The sequence below is a fragment of the Penicillium hordei genome (assembly GCF_028827395.1).
Source record: "Penicillium hordei strain IBT 12815 chromosome Unknown utg000001l_segment0_segment0, whole genome shotgun sequence".
NCBI classification, from domain to species: domain Eukaryota; kingdom Fungi; phylum Ascomycota; class Eurotiomycetes; order Eurotiales; family Aspergillaceae; genus Penicillium; species Penicillium hordei.
The window spans coordinates 2,953,243-2,967,252 of record NW_026623142.1 but is presented as its reverse complement, the minus strand read 5'-3'; the positions used below and the strand labels follow the sequence as shown (position 1 = coordinate 2,967,252).

Below are 14,010 nucleotides of genomic sequence, written 5' to 3'. Positions count from 1 at the left end.
CGTTCAAGTCTCCGGATAATGATGCCTCATCCTCATGCACTCTGCACCGCCCATATCTCTCTCCGCTAGTAGCCCCGTCTGGTCGTCAGAAAAAAAAATATGGAGTGGAACAAGAAAAAAGAAACAAACGTAAAGTCGCGCACGGGACCGCAAGCTCCGAATTTTTATTTTTGTGCCGTCATTTCCAATATCTTGCCGCCGTAGCGAAGACAAAACCACAAAAACAAACGACTTATCCCCGAACTATTAAAAGCCCATTGCGATACGTTTATTCCTCATCCGACTCCTCCTCCTCATCGACGGTGGTCTTGGCGATACGGTCCAAATCACGCTGGCCACTCTGGGTGATGCGGCGACCACCCTTGTCCTCATCGGTCTCGAGGACACCGATCTTCTCAAGAGCCTGGAGGGCCTTGCGGTCGACGGAGCCGGAGGCATCGACGTGGTGGGCGGGGCGGGCACCACGGTTCTTGGTGGAACCGTGGACCTTGCGGAGACGGCCGACACCGACGGTCTTGCGCATGTAGATGTGACGGGCACAGGCGGCGGCGCGGACGTAGAACCTTGAAAAAAGCAAATGTCAATTGTTTGTTCGAATTTTCGTGGCTTGATATTTGATGCGGTCGTACCAGTCAGCATCCTGGGGAGGAAGCTCGTTGGAAGCAGAGGTCTTGACAGTGTCAACCCATCCGGGGATGGGGAGCTTTCCCTGACGCTTCAAGAAAGCAGAGTAGGCAGAGATGAACTTCTGCGCCTGTTTAGGGGAGAAAAGTCATGTTAGTTATGGCTCATCAAGGTATGCGTGGATCGGCCAAAAGCCTGTGGATTTGCAGATGCGGCGGATTCGTTTCTGGAAACATTTCATCACTCGTCGTATGGAGTGTTTCGCTATTATGCAGTCGTTGTATCGAGTATTCCAGGGCGAATACCGACAGATAGACGGATCTAGCATCAAATATTCGCCCCTCAAAACATGCATGCACATCCTTCAATATTCGACATATTTCCCATAGGCAATGAAATCATTCGCCTATTGCGTGCGTAATCCGACGCATTTCCATCTTGGCGATATAATCCGACCGATGTTGTGGTATCCGTGCATCCAGAAACGAACCGTCCACATCACGCAAACCAGAGCTGACCGATCACCTAAAATCGAGCAGGACACTTACGTCCACATCGCGAACGGTAACACCACCCATTTTGGCGACTTGTCGAGGGGTCGAAGGGTAGGGATTAGAGAGAGAGAGGCGTTGGGCGTCGAGGTGGGCAGGTCGAAGTCGAAGAGTCGCTCAAAATTTCAAGACACACACAACTCTGGGCGGGTTGGGTCTGTGTGCCGTTCGCTTGTCCATTTTGGGTTAGCCGTACCCTAAGCTGGGTCATGTGATATGGCCCAACTCATGCCTGATAACTAAGGCTCCACATCAACCCCCTTGGTGCCTGATGTTACAGGCATAAATATAACCATTGGAAGGTATGAAATAGTTATTTGACATAAAGTAATCGGTGATGGATGAAAGATTATTTGAAGAGCCCCCGGAACGATGTGATTGTCTCATGTTCTAATTATACACCAATTAAAATCTATCTCATGGTAGTTGTCATTATTCATAACTTTGAAACGATTCAAAGCTGTACCCCGTTTCCTAATCCCTTGATCTTAACGCCTGAATGATTCCCAATTACAGCGTGGGCGCTCTCTTCAGCCCAACACAATACCTCACAAATAGAGTGTCAATGAAATGACCATGTCGGATACCAGGAGGTCGGCACCGGTTGAACTCGTCAATGGCATCTTGTACACCGAAACCAAGATGCTCGATCAAGTAGCAAGCGATCATAAATCCAGTACGGTTGTAGCCATAATGGCAGTGAACTCCGACCACTGGACGTGGTAGAAGCTTCTCTTCCTCTGTACGCTGCTCCATCTTCTCATCAATATCCTTTTGAATGCTATTGACTAGAGCGATAAAGTCGCGTGTCTCGTCTGGAGTTGGAGGAATCTTGGATATAGTCGGGTGCTTGTAGTAGCGAACCCCACCCTTCTCCAGTTCGGCTGGGTTGTAGACCGGACTTTCATGACTGATGTCTATAACAGCGTGAATGCGTCCACGGTACTTTGCCGAGAAAGCCGCAGGGTTGTGTTCCTCGTCAACCTCGCGCAACATCTTAAGTGCGGCAAATGTGTTGGCAATTCGTTCCGAGACTGGGGCAACCTTCTTCCATTTGGCGAGGTTCTTGACATCCCACTTTCCAGATGTGTTCATGTGTTGCAATTGCCAGCCCAGACCGAGACGCTTGTCGACATTCGACGAGAGGAAATCCTGGATAATCCCTGCAAGAGTGCGATAGGTCGCCCGGTCGTAGAGGAGTGCATGAGATGCGGGTGCCGGCAAAATTGCCGATTTGACCACTCGCTTCCGCTGGCCAGCCTCCAAATGCTTCTCGGAGATCTGCACACCAAGCACCTTCTCGTTGGCGCAATCGCCGACTGGAGTTGACATGTGGTCGTGGACTTGCGAAGCGTCTGGGATGATGCTGCTATCGCTGGTATCAATCGTGGTATGGACTGAAGCATCACCAAAGAATTTCAAAAGTTTCTGCACCTCCACCGGTTTGGTCACAGCATCCGTCTCTCCCGCGACCAACAGCACCGGCATGCAAATTCCCGCCCAGACCTGTTGACCAGGGAGTCCGCTAATCGGGTGGCCCTCATTATCGTAGGTGGGCAGTGTGCCCCATGCCATGCGTCGCCAAACAGGTGTCCGACTTTGCTTGTTGAAGCGGACCTGGAGATTTCGCGTTTCCACGTCGGCAGCGACGCCGACCATCCGCATAACACTAGCACTTTGTTCGCCTCCACGTCTATCCCAGCGACGCCAAAGATCGAAAATTAGACTAGGAACATAGAGCGCTCGGCGAAACTTGGTAGTGTCTTCCGCAGATGGAGGATCGGCTCGAGGGCACACAGCAACAAGGCCAATTATGTGCTCTTTCACCTTTACGCCAATAGACGACGTCGAGGAAGCCAAGAGGGCAGACAAGGAACATCCGAGACTGTGTCCCACCAGAATGACTTCCTGACCGGACTCCCGGTCCCGGTGCTGATCAATGGCTTCAGCCAAAAGTTCGGACAGAGCTTCCACAGTGTACGCATTCCAATCTGTGGGTTCAAACTTGGACAGTCCGCACCCGGGCAAATCAATACCAAAACATGAAGCGACATTAGACAAACTGGTCAAGAGGTGGTGAAATTGTGCAAGTGACCCGCCGAGCCCATGAACAACTACGACCAGTGGGACAGGAGTCGGTTTGGTCGGGAGTCGAGCTAGATGTGGATGTGGGCTGTAGAAGGTGCGAATGGCGGGATAGGTAGCTACCGAGGTAGTGTAGGAGTTGTATGTAGTGAATTTCTTGAGAATTCCCGGGTCGGTTTCGTATGCTGCGCGAGTGTTAATGAAAGCCCCAAGCGAAAGATGAGCTGTTTACCTACCACCAGAGCTTTGCTGCTGAGTGTCCGACTGCCATTCTTTCGTCTTGTAGCGGGGGTTGGTTCCATGTCGCAACGATGCGTTGCTATCGTAATCTTCATCTTCATAGTCATCCTCTTCCGAGGAACTCAGAGTCTTCGAAGATTTGGTCGAGGCCTTGCGAGTGGCGGGACGTTGCGCACGAGAGGTTTTTGACCCTGACCGCTTGTGTCTCACCAGCGACGACAACAATCCACATCCAGTCATGGCGATCACACAGGTACTTAAAAACACAATCTGGCCCCAATTCACATTGTCATTGCGGTATAGGCCGCGGAAAGAGCTGGCGATGGAGGAGAAGGAAGAAGCGTTTTGGGCGGTCGCGCGCACCGAGTGAAAGAATCGCAGGACAGCCGCGACACTTGAGGATTTAGATTGAGACGTTAAAGAGTCGTAGAGGGCGGAGAAAGCGTCGGACCCCATGATTAAGTACCGGAGGGGCGTTCTGGGCGCTTTCAGAGCCCCCCGATAGTGATTTGGCCAAAAATCACGCGACGGCGCTCCCGATGCTCTTTGGATGTAGGTCAAATAGCGTTAAGACCAATAAGCGAGGCTAGATCGACAACGTTGAAATGAGTTGTGAGAATAAGAAAAAGTACCAAAAAGCACAGAAGAGTTCAGCTTCGGCCACTCACAGCCTCGGGAGGGGCGGCGTGGGGGTGAGTCATTGTCATTCATTGGTCCACTCTATTCTTGCCACAAGTTTGGGAAGGGACTTGCTTGATTATGGCATTTAATATGGAAGGAGAAGTACTTCTTGAAATCTTGATATCCTTTGTACTCTATTTAGGCATGTCTTCCAAGGTTTAGCATAATTTAGTCTTCTTTGTTTTATGTATATCCCTTGCTCTCTTATTGCCCCTTACGATGTACTGTGTATAGTATGGTTCCCAAGATGTCGGTATTGGACTCCATTTCATAGTACCCCCAGGGTCAGCATGGGTGGCTTCTTACTTACTACTGGCCAATTTCAAGCGGGGCCACGAAGATCATATCAAATTCGAATGTTTATCCCTTTTCTAGAACACGGTATTCTAGAACACGGTAGATCAGTAACATTATTTCAACTGCCTCGAAATATGCTATATACATTTACACTCAGGGGGCATATCATAATGATTCATTAAAAGAGATCCGTCATGGCTCCCTGTGATGCATCACTGACCAAACGTGCGTACTTGGCCAACACACCACGAGTGATTTGCGGTGAAGGGGGGGTCCACTGACGCCGTCTCTCTTGAAGCTCCTCATCCGAGACATCCATTGAAAGCGAGTTGGTCTCAGCGTCGATGGTGACGACATCCCCATCACGGACCAGCGCAATTGGACCACCCACGGCGGCTTCGGGCACAATGTGGCCGACAATGAAACCGTGGCTGGCACCTGAATACCGTCCATCAGTAATAAGGGCCACGTTGGTCAACTTGGCTCCCATCAGCGCGGCACTGGCCTTTAGCTGTTCCGGCATTCCGGGCCCGCCCTTGGGGCCCTCATAACGTACAATGATTACGAGGTTTTCGCCGCGCGGGATGCGGCCTTCGTTCAGGGCATCATTGAGGCAATGCTCCTTATCAAAGACACGGGCCTTGCCAACAAACCGCAGCCCTTCCTTGCCGGTAATCTTGGCGACGGACCCGCCTGGTGCAAGGTTGCCACGTAAGATCTGCAGGTGGCCGCTCGCCTTGATTGGATTGTCCAATGGGCGAATCAGATCCTGTCCCTCGGCCAAGGATGGGAATGAGGCTACGTTCTCGGCTAGCGTCTTGCCCGTCACTGTGGGGATATCTCCATCGAGCAGACCCGCTGCGATCAACAGCTTCTGGACCGATGGGACACCTCCGATCTCATACAGATCGGCCATATAGTACTTGCCACTGGGTGAGAGGTTGGCAATGAAGGGGATCTTGTTGCTGACCCGCTGGATGTCATCCAGCGTCAAATCAACACCAGCCGTCCGAGCCATGGCCAGGAAGTGGAGGACACCGTTGGTACTACCGCCCAGGGCCATAGTCATAACGAGAGCATTTTCAAAGGATCGCTTGGTCAGTAGGTCCCGTGGCCGAATGTTCTTCTCCAGGCAAACCTTGATAGCATCCGCAGCGCGAACACACTCGCGCATCTTGGATGGCGATTCAGCAGGGGTGGACGACGAGCCGGGCAGTGACAGACCCATTGACTCAATGGCAGTGGCCATGGTGTTCGCCGTGAACATACCACCACAGGCGCCGGCACCAGGGCAGGCATGCCGTTCCAAGTCATCCATGATCTCATCCTGAGACTTGGTTTGGTCACCGCCATCGTCGGGTTGGCGAAGGGTACCGTAGGCGTAGGCACCCGCAGCCTCAAAGCATGTTGAGACATTGATGGGTTTCCGCAAGTGCTCAGAGTAGCCGATTCCAATAGTTCCACCGTAAATCATAATTGAGGGGCGGTTATGGCGAGCCATGCCCATTACGACACCGGGCATGTTCTTGTCGCAGCCGGGGATAGCAATGCAGGCATCGTGGTATTGGGCACAGGTTACAGTCTCGATACTATCGGCAATGACTTCTCGGGTCTGAAGCGAGAATCTCATTCCTAGCGGGGGTTAGCTATCTCTTTTTTTAACGGTGAGAATTGATGGCCAAACCAACCTTCACTGCCCATGGTGATTGCGTCCGAAACACCAATCGTGTTGTACTGCCACCCAAGCATTTCCTGCTCCAGAACTGACTTTTTGACAGTTTTGGCCAAGTCCATCAAGTGCATGTTGCATGGGTTCCCTTCCCACCATACCGAGGCAATACCGACATGTGGGCTCTTGGCCATCGCCTCCTTATCTGGGACACCGGCGGCATAGAGCATAGCCTACAGCGGTCAGTAATGGACCTCACGATGTTTTCATTGTCAACCTACCCGTGCGCCGGGAAAATCATGGCCTCTGGTGATAGTGTGGGAGTGACGATTGAGTGCGGGGGAGCCATCCGGATGCTTCGCATCTGTGGGCAAAGAAGGGAAGTTGATGTATTTGGCCTCACTGAGAGTGCTAGGCACGGTTGGCTTAGAAGGATCCATGATGATATATGTGGTGGAACAAAACAAACCAAAAAGAATTGTCGAGGCAATTGACCAAAATTATAGCCCACACAACCTCGGAAGCTCCAACTACGCAGGGATGTCCGACCCCAGAACCCCACGTTCATTGTCCAGTCAGAGGCGGCCGATTTATGAGCAGATCGGAGTTGGGCCTAGTTTCCGATCTACGTATAAAGTTGTATACATTATTAATAGTCAAAGCTGGATATATATTTATATTTGCATTTGTACTTTATTTACAAGGTAGCAAGGGAGTCTACCGTATCATAGATGATGTCATACATATGCTATGAAAGCAATACTCGGTACTAGCACCTTGAGCTCTGCCTCATTACAATTATTTCATCGCAATCCTTTCTGAGTACTAGATTACCCATATAATGGCCACCGACGTGAGGATCGCGCAGGCAATAGGGACGCTTGGCTGTGCAGTGGCAGCAAGTGAGTAGCATCACCTGCGCAACAGATGACTGGACACTCACAGTACACAAGGCGGTATTGCTACATTGTCAATAATGAGCATTCCAAATATCATCCTTCCAGCTCGTCGTCCACCAAGCGCAACACTGCCATTTCAAGATACACCAGGAACCCCGACCGCTCACTTGACACACCAGTGGCTCGATCTGTATGATCGTGGCAGCAAGATTTTCCCCGGTATATCCGCGGTATCTTCACTCGCAAACCTTTACGCGCTCTGGAAACTGCAGGACTCCCCTACCCCTGCCCCGGATATCTTTGGGTCCAGCTGGTCCACATGCTATCTGCTTGCTGTGGGAGTTACGATGAGCATTGCACCTTTTACAGTCACGGTCATGAAGAAGACAAATGCCAAACTGAAGGCTCATGCAAAACGCGATGATGCGGCCGGTGCTGAGGGTACTGATGGTACTGAGGGTATGGTGGTTAGTTCGCAGGAGAAGGCCAAGCGGGCTAGAGATGATAGCGAGGTGAATGAACTTTTGCAGCATTGGTCGCAGTTGAATTTGATCAGGGCTGCATTCCCACTTGTCGGGGCTGGCATTGGGTTCTATGCTGCTGTCTCCAGCTGGATAATTCCTTGAACAGGAATACTAAAATGTGTGACGGTTTGAATCTTCTCTGCTTCTTGTTAAATTAGTCCACGGGTCCTTTGTATGATTTCTGAAAGGAACATTTGAAATTCCAATGTTCAAGTATGGGTATCGTCAAATTTCTATTTGGGTTGCAAGTTGCATATCTACCGCGGCTACCCAAGTAATTGTATATTTATATAAACATGTCGGAGAAGATAAGGCCAGCATATAACCCTGAAAGCATTTAGAGTGTGAGAGGTGTACCTTAGGGTTGCTTTCATGTTGAAGCAGGCTTTTGGTCATCATCCTCGTTCGTATTTTTTGCACCATCGTCCTCTGTGGACTCTTTCTCAATGGTGGACCATTGCTCTGAATGCTGCAGGGCTTCATCGGCGCTGATCTCCTGCAACGGGCTGGATTTGCCTAATGAGTTTTCTTGGTGAATATCTGCCCTGCGGGTCTCGCCATCCGGTTCTCCGTCAATGGCAAAGCCAACAATCTTCCCAGTACCAGGCTGCGACCGTGCCTCTTCTAGCACATCGCCATTCCAAGGCTGACACTTCTTAACGATTTCACCACACCGGAGGCAAGGCCATCCCTGGCCTTCTTCTGCTTCGATTTTCTGCACAATACAGACGAAGCAATATATACACCCGCAAGGGACGGTCTCGTATGGGTTTGTGATATCGGTCTGCGCCGATCCCACAATACCTCCTGATGCAGAAGCCGCCATGGCATCGCTTTCTGTTGTTGTGGTAGGGTTCTGATCGCGGTAGCAGATAGCACAGGTTCGCTCTGGGAGGAAGGCCAGCTCTCCTTGTTTATCGGAGACCTCGTCGTCATCCCCGCTTGATCGGACAGAATTGACCATTTTATGCCAGGCACGGGCGATCCATCGCCGCCAGCGACCAATTCCAACAAGAGGAAGGAGGAAAAGAAGGAATTCGGTAAACGCATGCCAAACTAGTTGACGGTTTAAATATTCAAAGGATACCTCCCGGCTAGCCTGTGCAGATGGCGGAGTAAGGCGGATGCGAAGGATGCGATCGACTAAGGTACGGTATCGGCCATTCACTAGGAACACCAGGAAAGAGACGAAGGCGGCAATGGAGTGTGATGTCGACAGCATGTCCGTTAGTCGCGATAGCATTCGAATGTCCTGTGATGGCTTGATAATGTCTGTTAGTAAACATCGCCAACAGAGAGTAATATGTCGACAACTAACCTCATCATAGCCACCTTCTTGTCCCACCAACCAGCTCTCCCACTTGTCCCAAGCATATCGCCCTCCAACCGTCAATAAGCCATAAACACTCTTCTGCCATTTTGTCGGAGAAGAGTAAACGGGTCCTTTGCTTCGACTGTCGGTGTATTTGAGGCCTTGTAGCGCCGCACCATATGATGCATCGTGATCCCATATTGATAGTTTGAAGAGTATAGCCCGTAACGCGAACAGAATCTCATGTGACCAATCTTCGCGCATTTGAGGCTATTATCATTGTCAGCTACTCGGTTATCACGACACTTCAGAGATTCATTCGCCAAGCATTCAAACGTACCCCGAAGTATTTGAGGGCATCCCCGACCTGGCCTTTCATCAGACCAAGCAGCTCTTCATCCAACAATTCAGCATCCACCTGGCCCACTCGAAATGCGGGGCGCGTGCCATCCCGGCCGTTGATGGAATTCCATATCCGCCATCCCGAGCTAGGCAATCGATTCAATGGATATGGCAGACGCTGGACGGTGGCCGGGCTAATCGGAGAGGCTCGCTGCTGTGCTGCATGGCGGGCGCGCGCTTCAGCCTCACGCTGACGACGACGTTCAAGAACCCGTTCTTGTGCGGCGGCGAAGTTTGTTGAACTCATCGCGAAATCATGACGTGTTTGTAGAGGATGGGAGGGAACGAGTTGGGGATTCGTGAGAACACGGGGAAATGGGTCCGCTCATCGACCGCGCTCGGTTCCCCAGATGGAAGAGCCGAGGTATCTCACGTGATTTTACATTTTCCAATGCTCTTTTGGAAATTATAGGTAGTGAAGAAGTTTATAAATTCTTAGTGACACAAGCAGGATTCTCATGTGTACCTGTCTAGCTACAACGTTGTATTTAAAAGCGTTATGGTGGGCTCAGAAGCCCCTCGGAGATAACCCTTATGCATATAAACCCCTATGACTGAAAGCTTATCATTGACTGAAATGACCGATGAGATGCTCATATCACTGGACCCTTTGCTGCCCAGGTGGAATCAGAACACAGATATCTGGGCAGCCGACATAAGCCATTTCAATTGATCCATGCATGTCAGCTTTGTACATGATTCCAACCGGTATTGCCCAATAAAACCCATGATAGCTGTCGGAAATTGTCCTTGGCTTTGGGACTAAGGACTAATGATTGATTTTAAAATGGCAGTCCTAATTGAAACCTTGAAGTCTGCCCAGGTGATGGATTTACTGGCATGTTTATAAATCGAACTGTCGCCCAGTGCTGAATTGGCCTCCTGGCTAAACTTTTCTTTTGCTTGGTTTATTGTTGCCAAATCTGTCAGTCTGTCCAATATGGAATCTATGCTGAATGAGATTGAGACTCGGTTGTTCATTAACGGCGAGGTAGGAACCAACTACGTTTATACTCCTAGCACTGCTATCTGTATATCAACCATGCATTTTAATACTAATTCTTTTTAGTTTCGAGCATCGTCTAGTAGGGAAACATTCAAGGTGGTATATCCATACACCAAACAGGTCGTTGCACAAGGTGTGTCCCCCTCTCCGCAAAAATCAACATGCTGCTCACACCTACTTTGGTACCAAAGTCCAAACAGCCGACATACAAGATGTAGAAGATGCCGTTACTGCTGCCAACGCAGCTTTCCCCGCCTGGCGAGATTTGGGCACCGACAAGCGCGCCATATACCTGCGCAGACTAGCGCAACTCATCTTGGAATCAAACAACGAGCTGGCGAAGCTCGAAACACTCTCCACTGGCCGGCCAATCTCGCAGTTCTTTGACGCTAGTGTAGCAGCCGATTTATTTGCGTACTACGCTGGTGGCGGTTGGACCGCGCAGGGGACGGCCAGCCTTAACACACCAGACCACCTAAATCTGACTGTTAAGCAGCCATATGGAGTGGTAGCACTTATCATCCCATGGAACTTCCCGCTTGTGATGCTTGCCGGGAAGCTAGCGCCGGCCCTGGCGGCAGGCAATACAGTTGTATTGAAGAGCAGTGAGAAGGCGCCGTTGACGGTTTGTGCAATATCTTCTGCGTATCACTTAACTATGCCAGCTGACACTCGACATAGTCTCTCTATGTAGCCAAGCTAATCGAGAAAGCGGGTTTTTCACCTGGAGTTATCAACATCATCTCTGGGTTCGGCAACCCTACCGGGGCAGCGCTGGCATCACACATGATCGTCCGATGTATCAGCTTCACTGGCTCAACGGCAACGGGCCAGAAGATCCAGGCGGCAGCCGCAGAGTCAAACATGAAGCACGTGCACATGGAGCTGGGCGGGAAGTCACCGGCGATTATCTTTGAAGACGCGGATTTGGAGACAGCCGTTACACAGACACAGTTCAGTGTTCAGTTTAATAGTGGACAAGTGTGCTCAGCAAACTCACGGATCTACGTGCACGAGTCAGTGGCCAAACAATTCGTTAAATTATTCCGTGAGAAGTTTGCTGCCGTCCGGATGGGTGATCCACTCGATCCTGCTACTACGCATGGTCCGCAGGTTGATTTGTTGCAGTATAACCGGATCAAGGAATACCTTGATATTGGGGAGAAGGATGGGACACTCAGTCTGGGTGGTGATGCAAATGACGGGTTCTTTGTGCGGCCGACTATCTTTGAGGGCGTTGCTGAAGACTCGCGGCTGATGCAAGAGGAGGTCTTTGGTCCGGTTGTTGTGATTAACACCTTTTTCACCGAGACTGAAGCGATTCAGAAGGCGAACAATTCGGGGTTTGGCCTGTATGCTGCTGTCTTTACCAAGGATATTGATCGTGCTGTTCGTTTGGCTAAGGCTCTGGATGCGGGCACTGTTGGGGTGAACTGCACTAGCCCGACGAATGCTAAGGACACTGCATTTGGCGGTTTCAAAATGAGTGGGAATGGCCGGGAGGGGCTTCTGTATAGTCTTGACAGCTTTCTTGAGACTAAGAGTATCTTGATCAAGACAGCACGTCTTTGATAGTCAACTGGTTTAACCTAAGGCATCGTTGGCAAAGGATATGTGATTTCCGGGTTATGCGAATTGAGTGCAATGAAATCATATATGAGTACCTGGCTCTTGGGCCCTTTTCACTCTCGCCTTCTTTTTTTGCGATATACTTGAGCCTTCGTGTCAGAGTACTGACATCTACTTTTTCAAACCGGCTACCCAAGGTTATCATACATTCCTGTAGGTCCAATGAATCGGCCGATACAAATGCTACATTATCATTACCTTTAGAAAATCTTTTAATGAGAACAGCAATATCAGAATGGTAACGCATTTGACTTCGTAGCTAAAAATTAAGATATTGGCCTCCAGATAGAGATTTCTATTCGCGTTTTACATCTCCGAAATTTGGAGAAAACATTCCTTCCTAATCAATCGGTACCGCATTTGCAAGTTTCCGGATGATAAAGTGTCATGAGATCACAGCCACCCCCGGCCGACTAGTAAGGATGGATGAAGAACAGTTTAATCAGAAGGAGTAGACAGCGATGGCCAACAGGGCTCCGAGCACGACAGTAGTGATAGGAGCCGTGGTAGAAACACCAGCGTTATCTTGGCCAGAGCTGGCTGTTGTAGAGTTGGTCTTGCTGCTCGTAGTCTCGTTTGAGCGCTTGGCGGTGACCTTGTCGTTGTAGTGAGTCTTGGCACTCCAGGGGTATGGCTTGGTGTCGTATGTGGTGTTCAGGTGTCCATAGGTTTTCTTAACGGCATCCAGGATACCGTGACCAGCGGAACACTTCTCATTGCTGTCGGTGATGGGAATCGGCCACTCAGCAATGAAGGTGGAGGTATTGCCAACGGTCGTATCACCAACCGACAAGGGACCAGGGTAGGTCTGGTTAAGCGTGAGGGAGGTCTTGTCGACCTCGTAGTTGACGTAACCAGTCTTGTTGGCAACAATCTGCAACAGGTTGGCACCGCAATCCCAGCGACCCAGGGAAGGAAGGCCCCAGTTTGCGGAGACACTGGCAATGGTGGAGTAGTGAGTGTAGAAGGTATCGTCCTTGGTACCCTTGAGGTGTTGAGGAATGGCACCACCGACGAGGACGCTGAAGATACGGTTGTCGTTGGTGTAGGTCTTGTCCTCATCGAAGGTCAGAAGGAGGAGAGTGTTGTTGTAAAAGTACTCGTTCTCGAGCAACTTGGCCACCCAAGGACGCTCCCACTTAGCAGCGAAAGTGATGTTGGTGTCATGCGCATCGTTGGTCATGTTAGGAGTGATAAAAGCCCACTGAGGAAGCTTCTTGTCCTGGAGATCATTTTCAAAGTCATCAAAGCTCTTGATGTGACGGGCACGGCTGCTGTTGGACACAACGGAGTCATAAAGCACCAGTGGGTTGTGCTTGCGAACGTAATCATTGGCGTAACTTTCCTGGTTAGAGTAGTTGTAGCCCTGGAAACCGGCATAGGGAATGTGCTCTTGGTATTCAGCCCACGAGACGCCCTTGGTGTCAAGCAGATCAGCAATGGTGGAAACGTTTCCAGGGACCTGGTTGAAGTCATCGTTATCCATTCCGAACGTGTCACCGCCAGCGGCAGCGCAGTAGTTGGGCTCAGAAGGATGGGTGACAGCATAGAAGTTGGTCCTAAAGAGCATCAGAATAGATCCTCTCACTCATAGCCCAAGTCATTGGGAACCTACAGCAGAATACCCTCAGAAGCAAGCCACTGCATGTTGGCATCAGAGGCGGAATCATCATAGTTCTATGGACCCGTTAGTCATGGTGTCTCGGAGACTGCAGGAATGTTTCGGGAGTTTGTCACGTACAATGTTCTCAAGCCAGACTTGATAAAACCGATCAAAAGCCAAGCCCTTGACATTGGAGGTGGTGACCTCCGGCTTGGTGGTTGCGGCAGCCGCGTGAATGTCCGCGATAGCGGGCTCAGAGGTGGTAGCTGTCTGAGCGGTTGCCAGAGCAGCCGCTCCCATCAAGACAGCAAGAACAGCCTTCATTTTGATGGATCTCGCAGAGAATCAATGAAAGATTGATATAACTGATGAGATGAGGATGAGACAAAATGAGGAGGATGAGGATGGTGAGAGAAAGAAAGAAGAAAGGATCGTCAACAGAGAAATGTCAGAATATGTATGGAAGTTTTGAAGCTAGGGGGTCACTA

At 50.3% G+C, this 14,010-nt stretch overlaps 7 protein-coding genes across 7 annotated transcripts; 2 read left to right on the top strand and 5 right to left on the bottom strand.

Annotated features, from left to right (window-relative positions):
* Positions 1 to 268: 268 nt before the first annotated feature.
* On the bottom strand, positions 269 to 1,202 carry N7537_001117 (40S ribosomal protein eS19; the record flags this gene model as incomplete). The annotated part of the gene is made up of 3 exons (XM_056892175.1): positions 269 to 563; positions 630 to 754; positions 1,173 to 1,202. The coding sequence occupies 3 exons, from the start codon at positions 1,200 to 1,202 to the stop codon at positions 269 to 271; spliced, it is 450 nt and encodes a 149-aa protein (XP_056757170.1).
* A 483-nt stretch (positions 1,203 to 1,685) lies between these two features.
* N7537_001116 (RNA 5'-triphosphatase domain-containing protein) lies at positions 1,686 to 3,956 on the bottom strand (the record flags this gene model as incomplete). The annotated part of the gene is made up of 2 exons (XM_056892174.1): positions 1,686 to 3,445; positions 3,497 to 3,956. The coding sequence occupies 2 exons, from the start codon at positions 3,954 to 3,956 to the stop codon at positions 1,686 to 1,688; spliced, it is 2,220 nt and encodes a 739-aa protein (XP_056757169.1).
* Positions 3,957 to 4,656: 700 nt separating this feature from the next.
* Positions 4,657 to 6,587, bottom strand: ilv3B (putative mitochondrial dihydroxy acid dehydratase; the record flags this gene model as incomplete). The annotated part of the gene is made up of 3 exons (XM_056892173.1): positions 4,657 to 6,110; positions 6,167 to 6,380; positions 6,429 to 6,587. 3 exons carry the CDS (start codon positions 6,585 to 6,587, stop codon positions 4,657 to 4,659), a joined length of 1,827 nt encoding a protein of 608 aa, XP_056757168.1.
* A 401-nt stretch (positions 6,588 to 6,988) lies between these two features.
* On the top strand, positions 6,989 to 7,672 carry N7537_001114 (anthrone oxygenase family protein; the record flags this gene model as incomplete). The annotated part of the gene is made up of 2 exons (XM_056892172.1): positions 6,989 to 7,049; positions 7,101 to 7,672. The coding sequence occupies 2 exons, from the start codon at positions 6,989 to 6,991 to the stop codon at positions 7,670 to 7,672; spliced, it is 633 nt and encodes a 210-aa protein (XP_056757167.1).
* A 268-nt stretch (positions 7,673 to 7,940) lies between these two features.
* Positions 7,941 to 9,531, bottom strand: N7537_001113 (pex2/pex10/pex12 family protein; the record flags this gene model as incomplete). The annotated part of the gene is made up of 3 exons (XM_056892171.1): positions 7,941 to 8,831; positions 8,889 to 9,152; positions 9,223 to 9,531. 3 exons carry the CDS (start codon positions 9,529 to 9,531, stop codon positions 7,941 to 7,943), a joined length of 1,464 nt encoding a protein of 487 aa, XP_056757166.1.
* Positions 9,532 to 10,224: 693 nt separating this feature from the next.
* On the top strand, positions 10,225 to 11,862 carry N7537_001112 (aldehyde dehydrogenase family protein; the record flags this gene model as incomplete). Its single annotated transcript, XM_056892170.1, has 4 exons — positions 10,225 to 10,275; positions 10,354 to 10,423; positions 10,482 to 10,915; positions 10,972 to 11,862. The coding sequence occupies 4 exons, from the start codon at positions 10,225 to 10,227 to the stop codon at positions 11,860 to 11,862; spliced, it is 1,446 nt and encodes a 481-aa protein (XP_056757165.1).
* Positions 11,863 to 12,361: 499 nt separating this feature from the next.
* Positions 12,362 to 13,846, bottom strand: N7537_001111 (acid phosphatase PHOa; the record flags this gene model as incomplete). Its single annotated transcript, XM_056892169.1, has 3 exons — positions 12,362 to 13,478; positions 13,535 to 13,596; positions 13,661 to 13,846. The coding sequence occupies 3 exons, from the start codon at positions 13,844 to 13,846 to the stop codon at positions 12,362 to 12,364; spliced, it is 1,365 nt and encodes a 454-aa protein (XP_056757164.1).
* Positions 13,847 to 14,010: the final 164 nt, after the last annotated feature.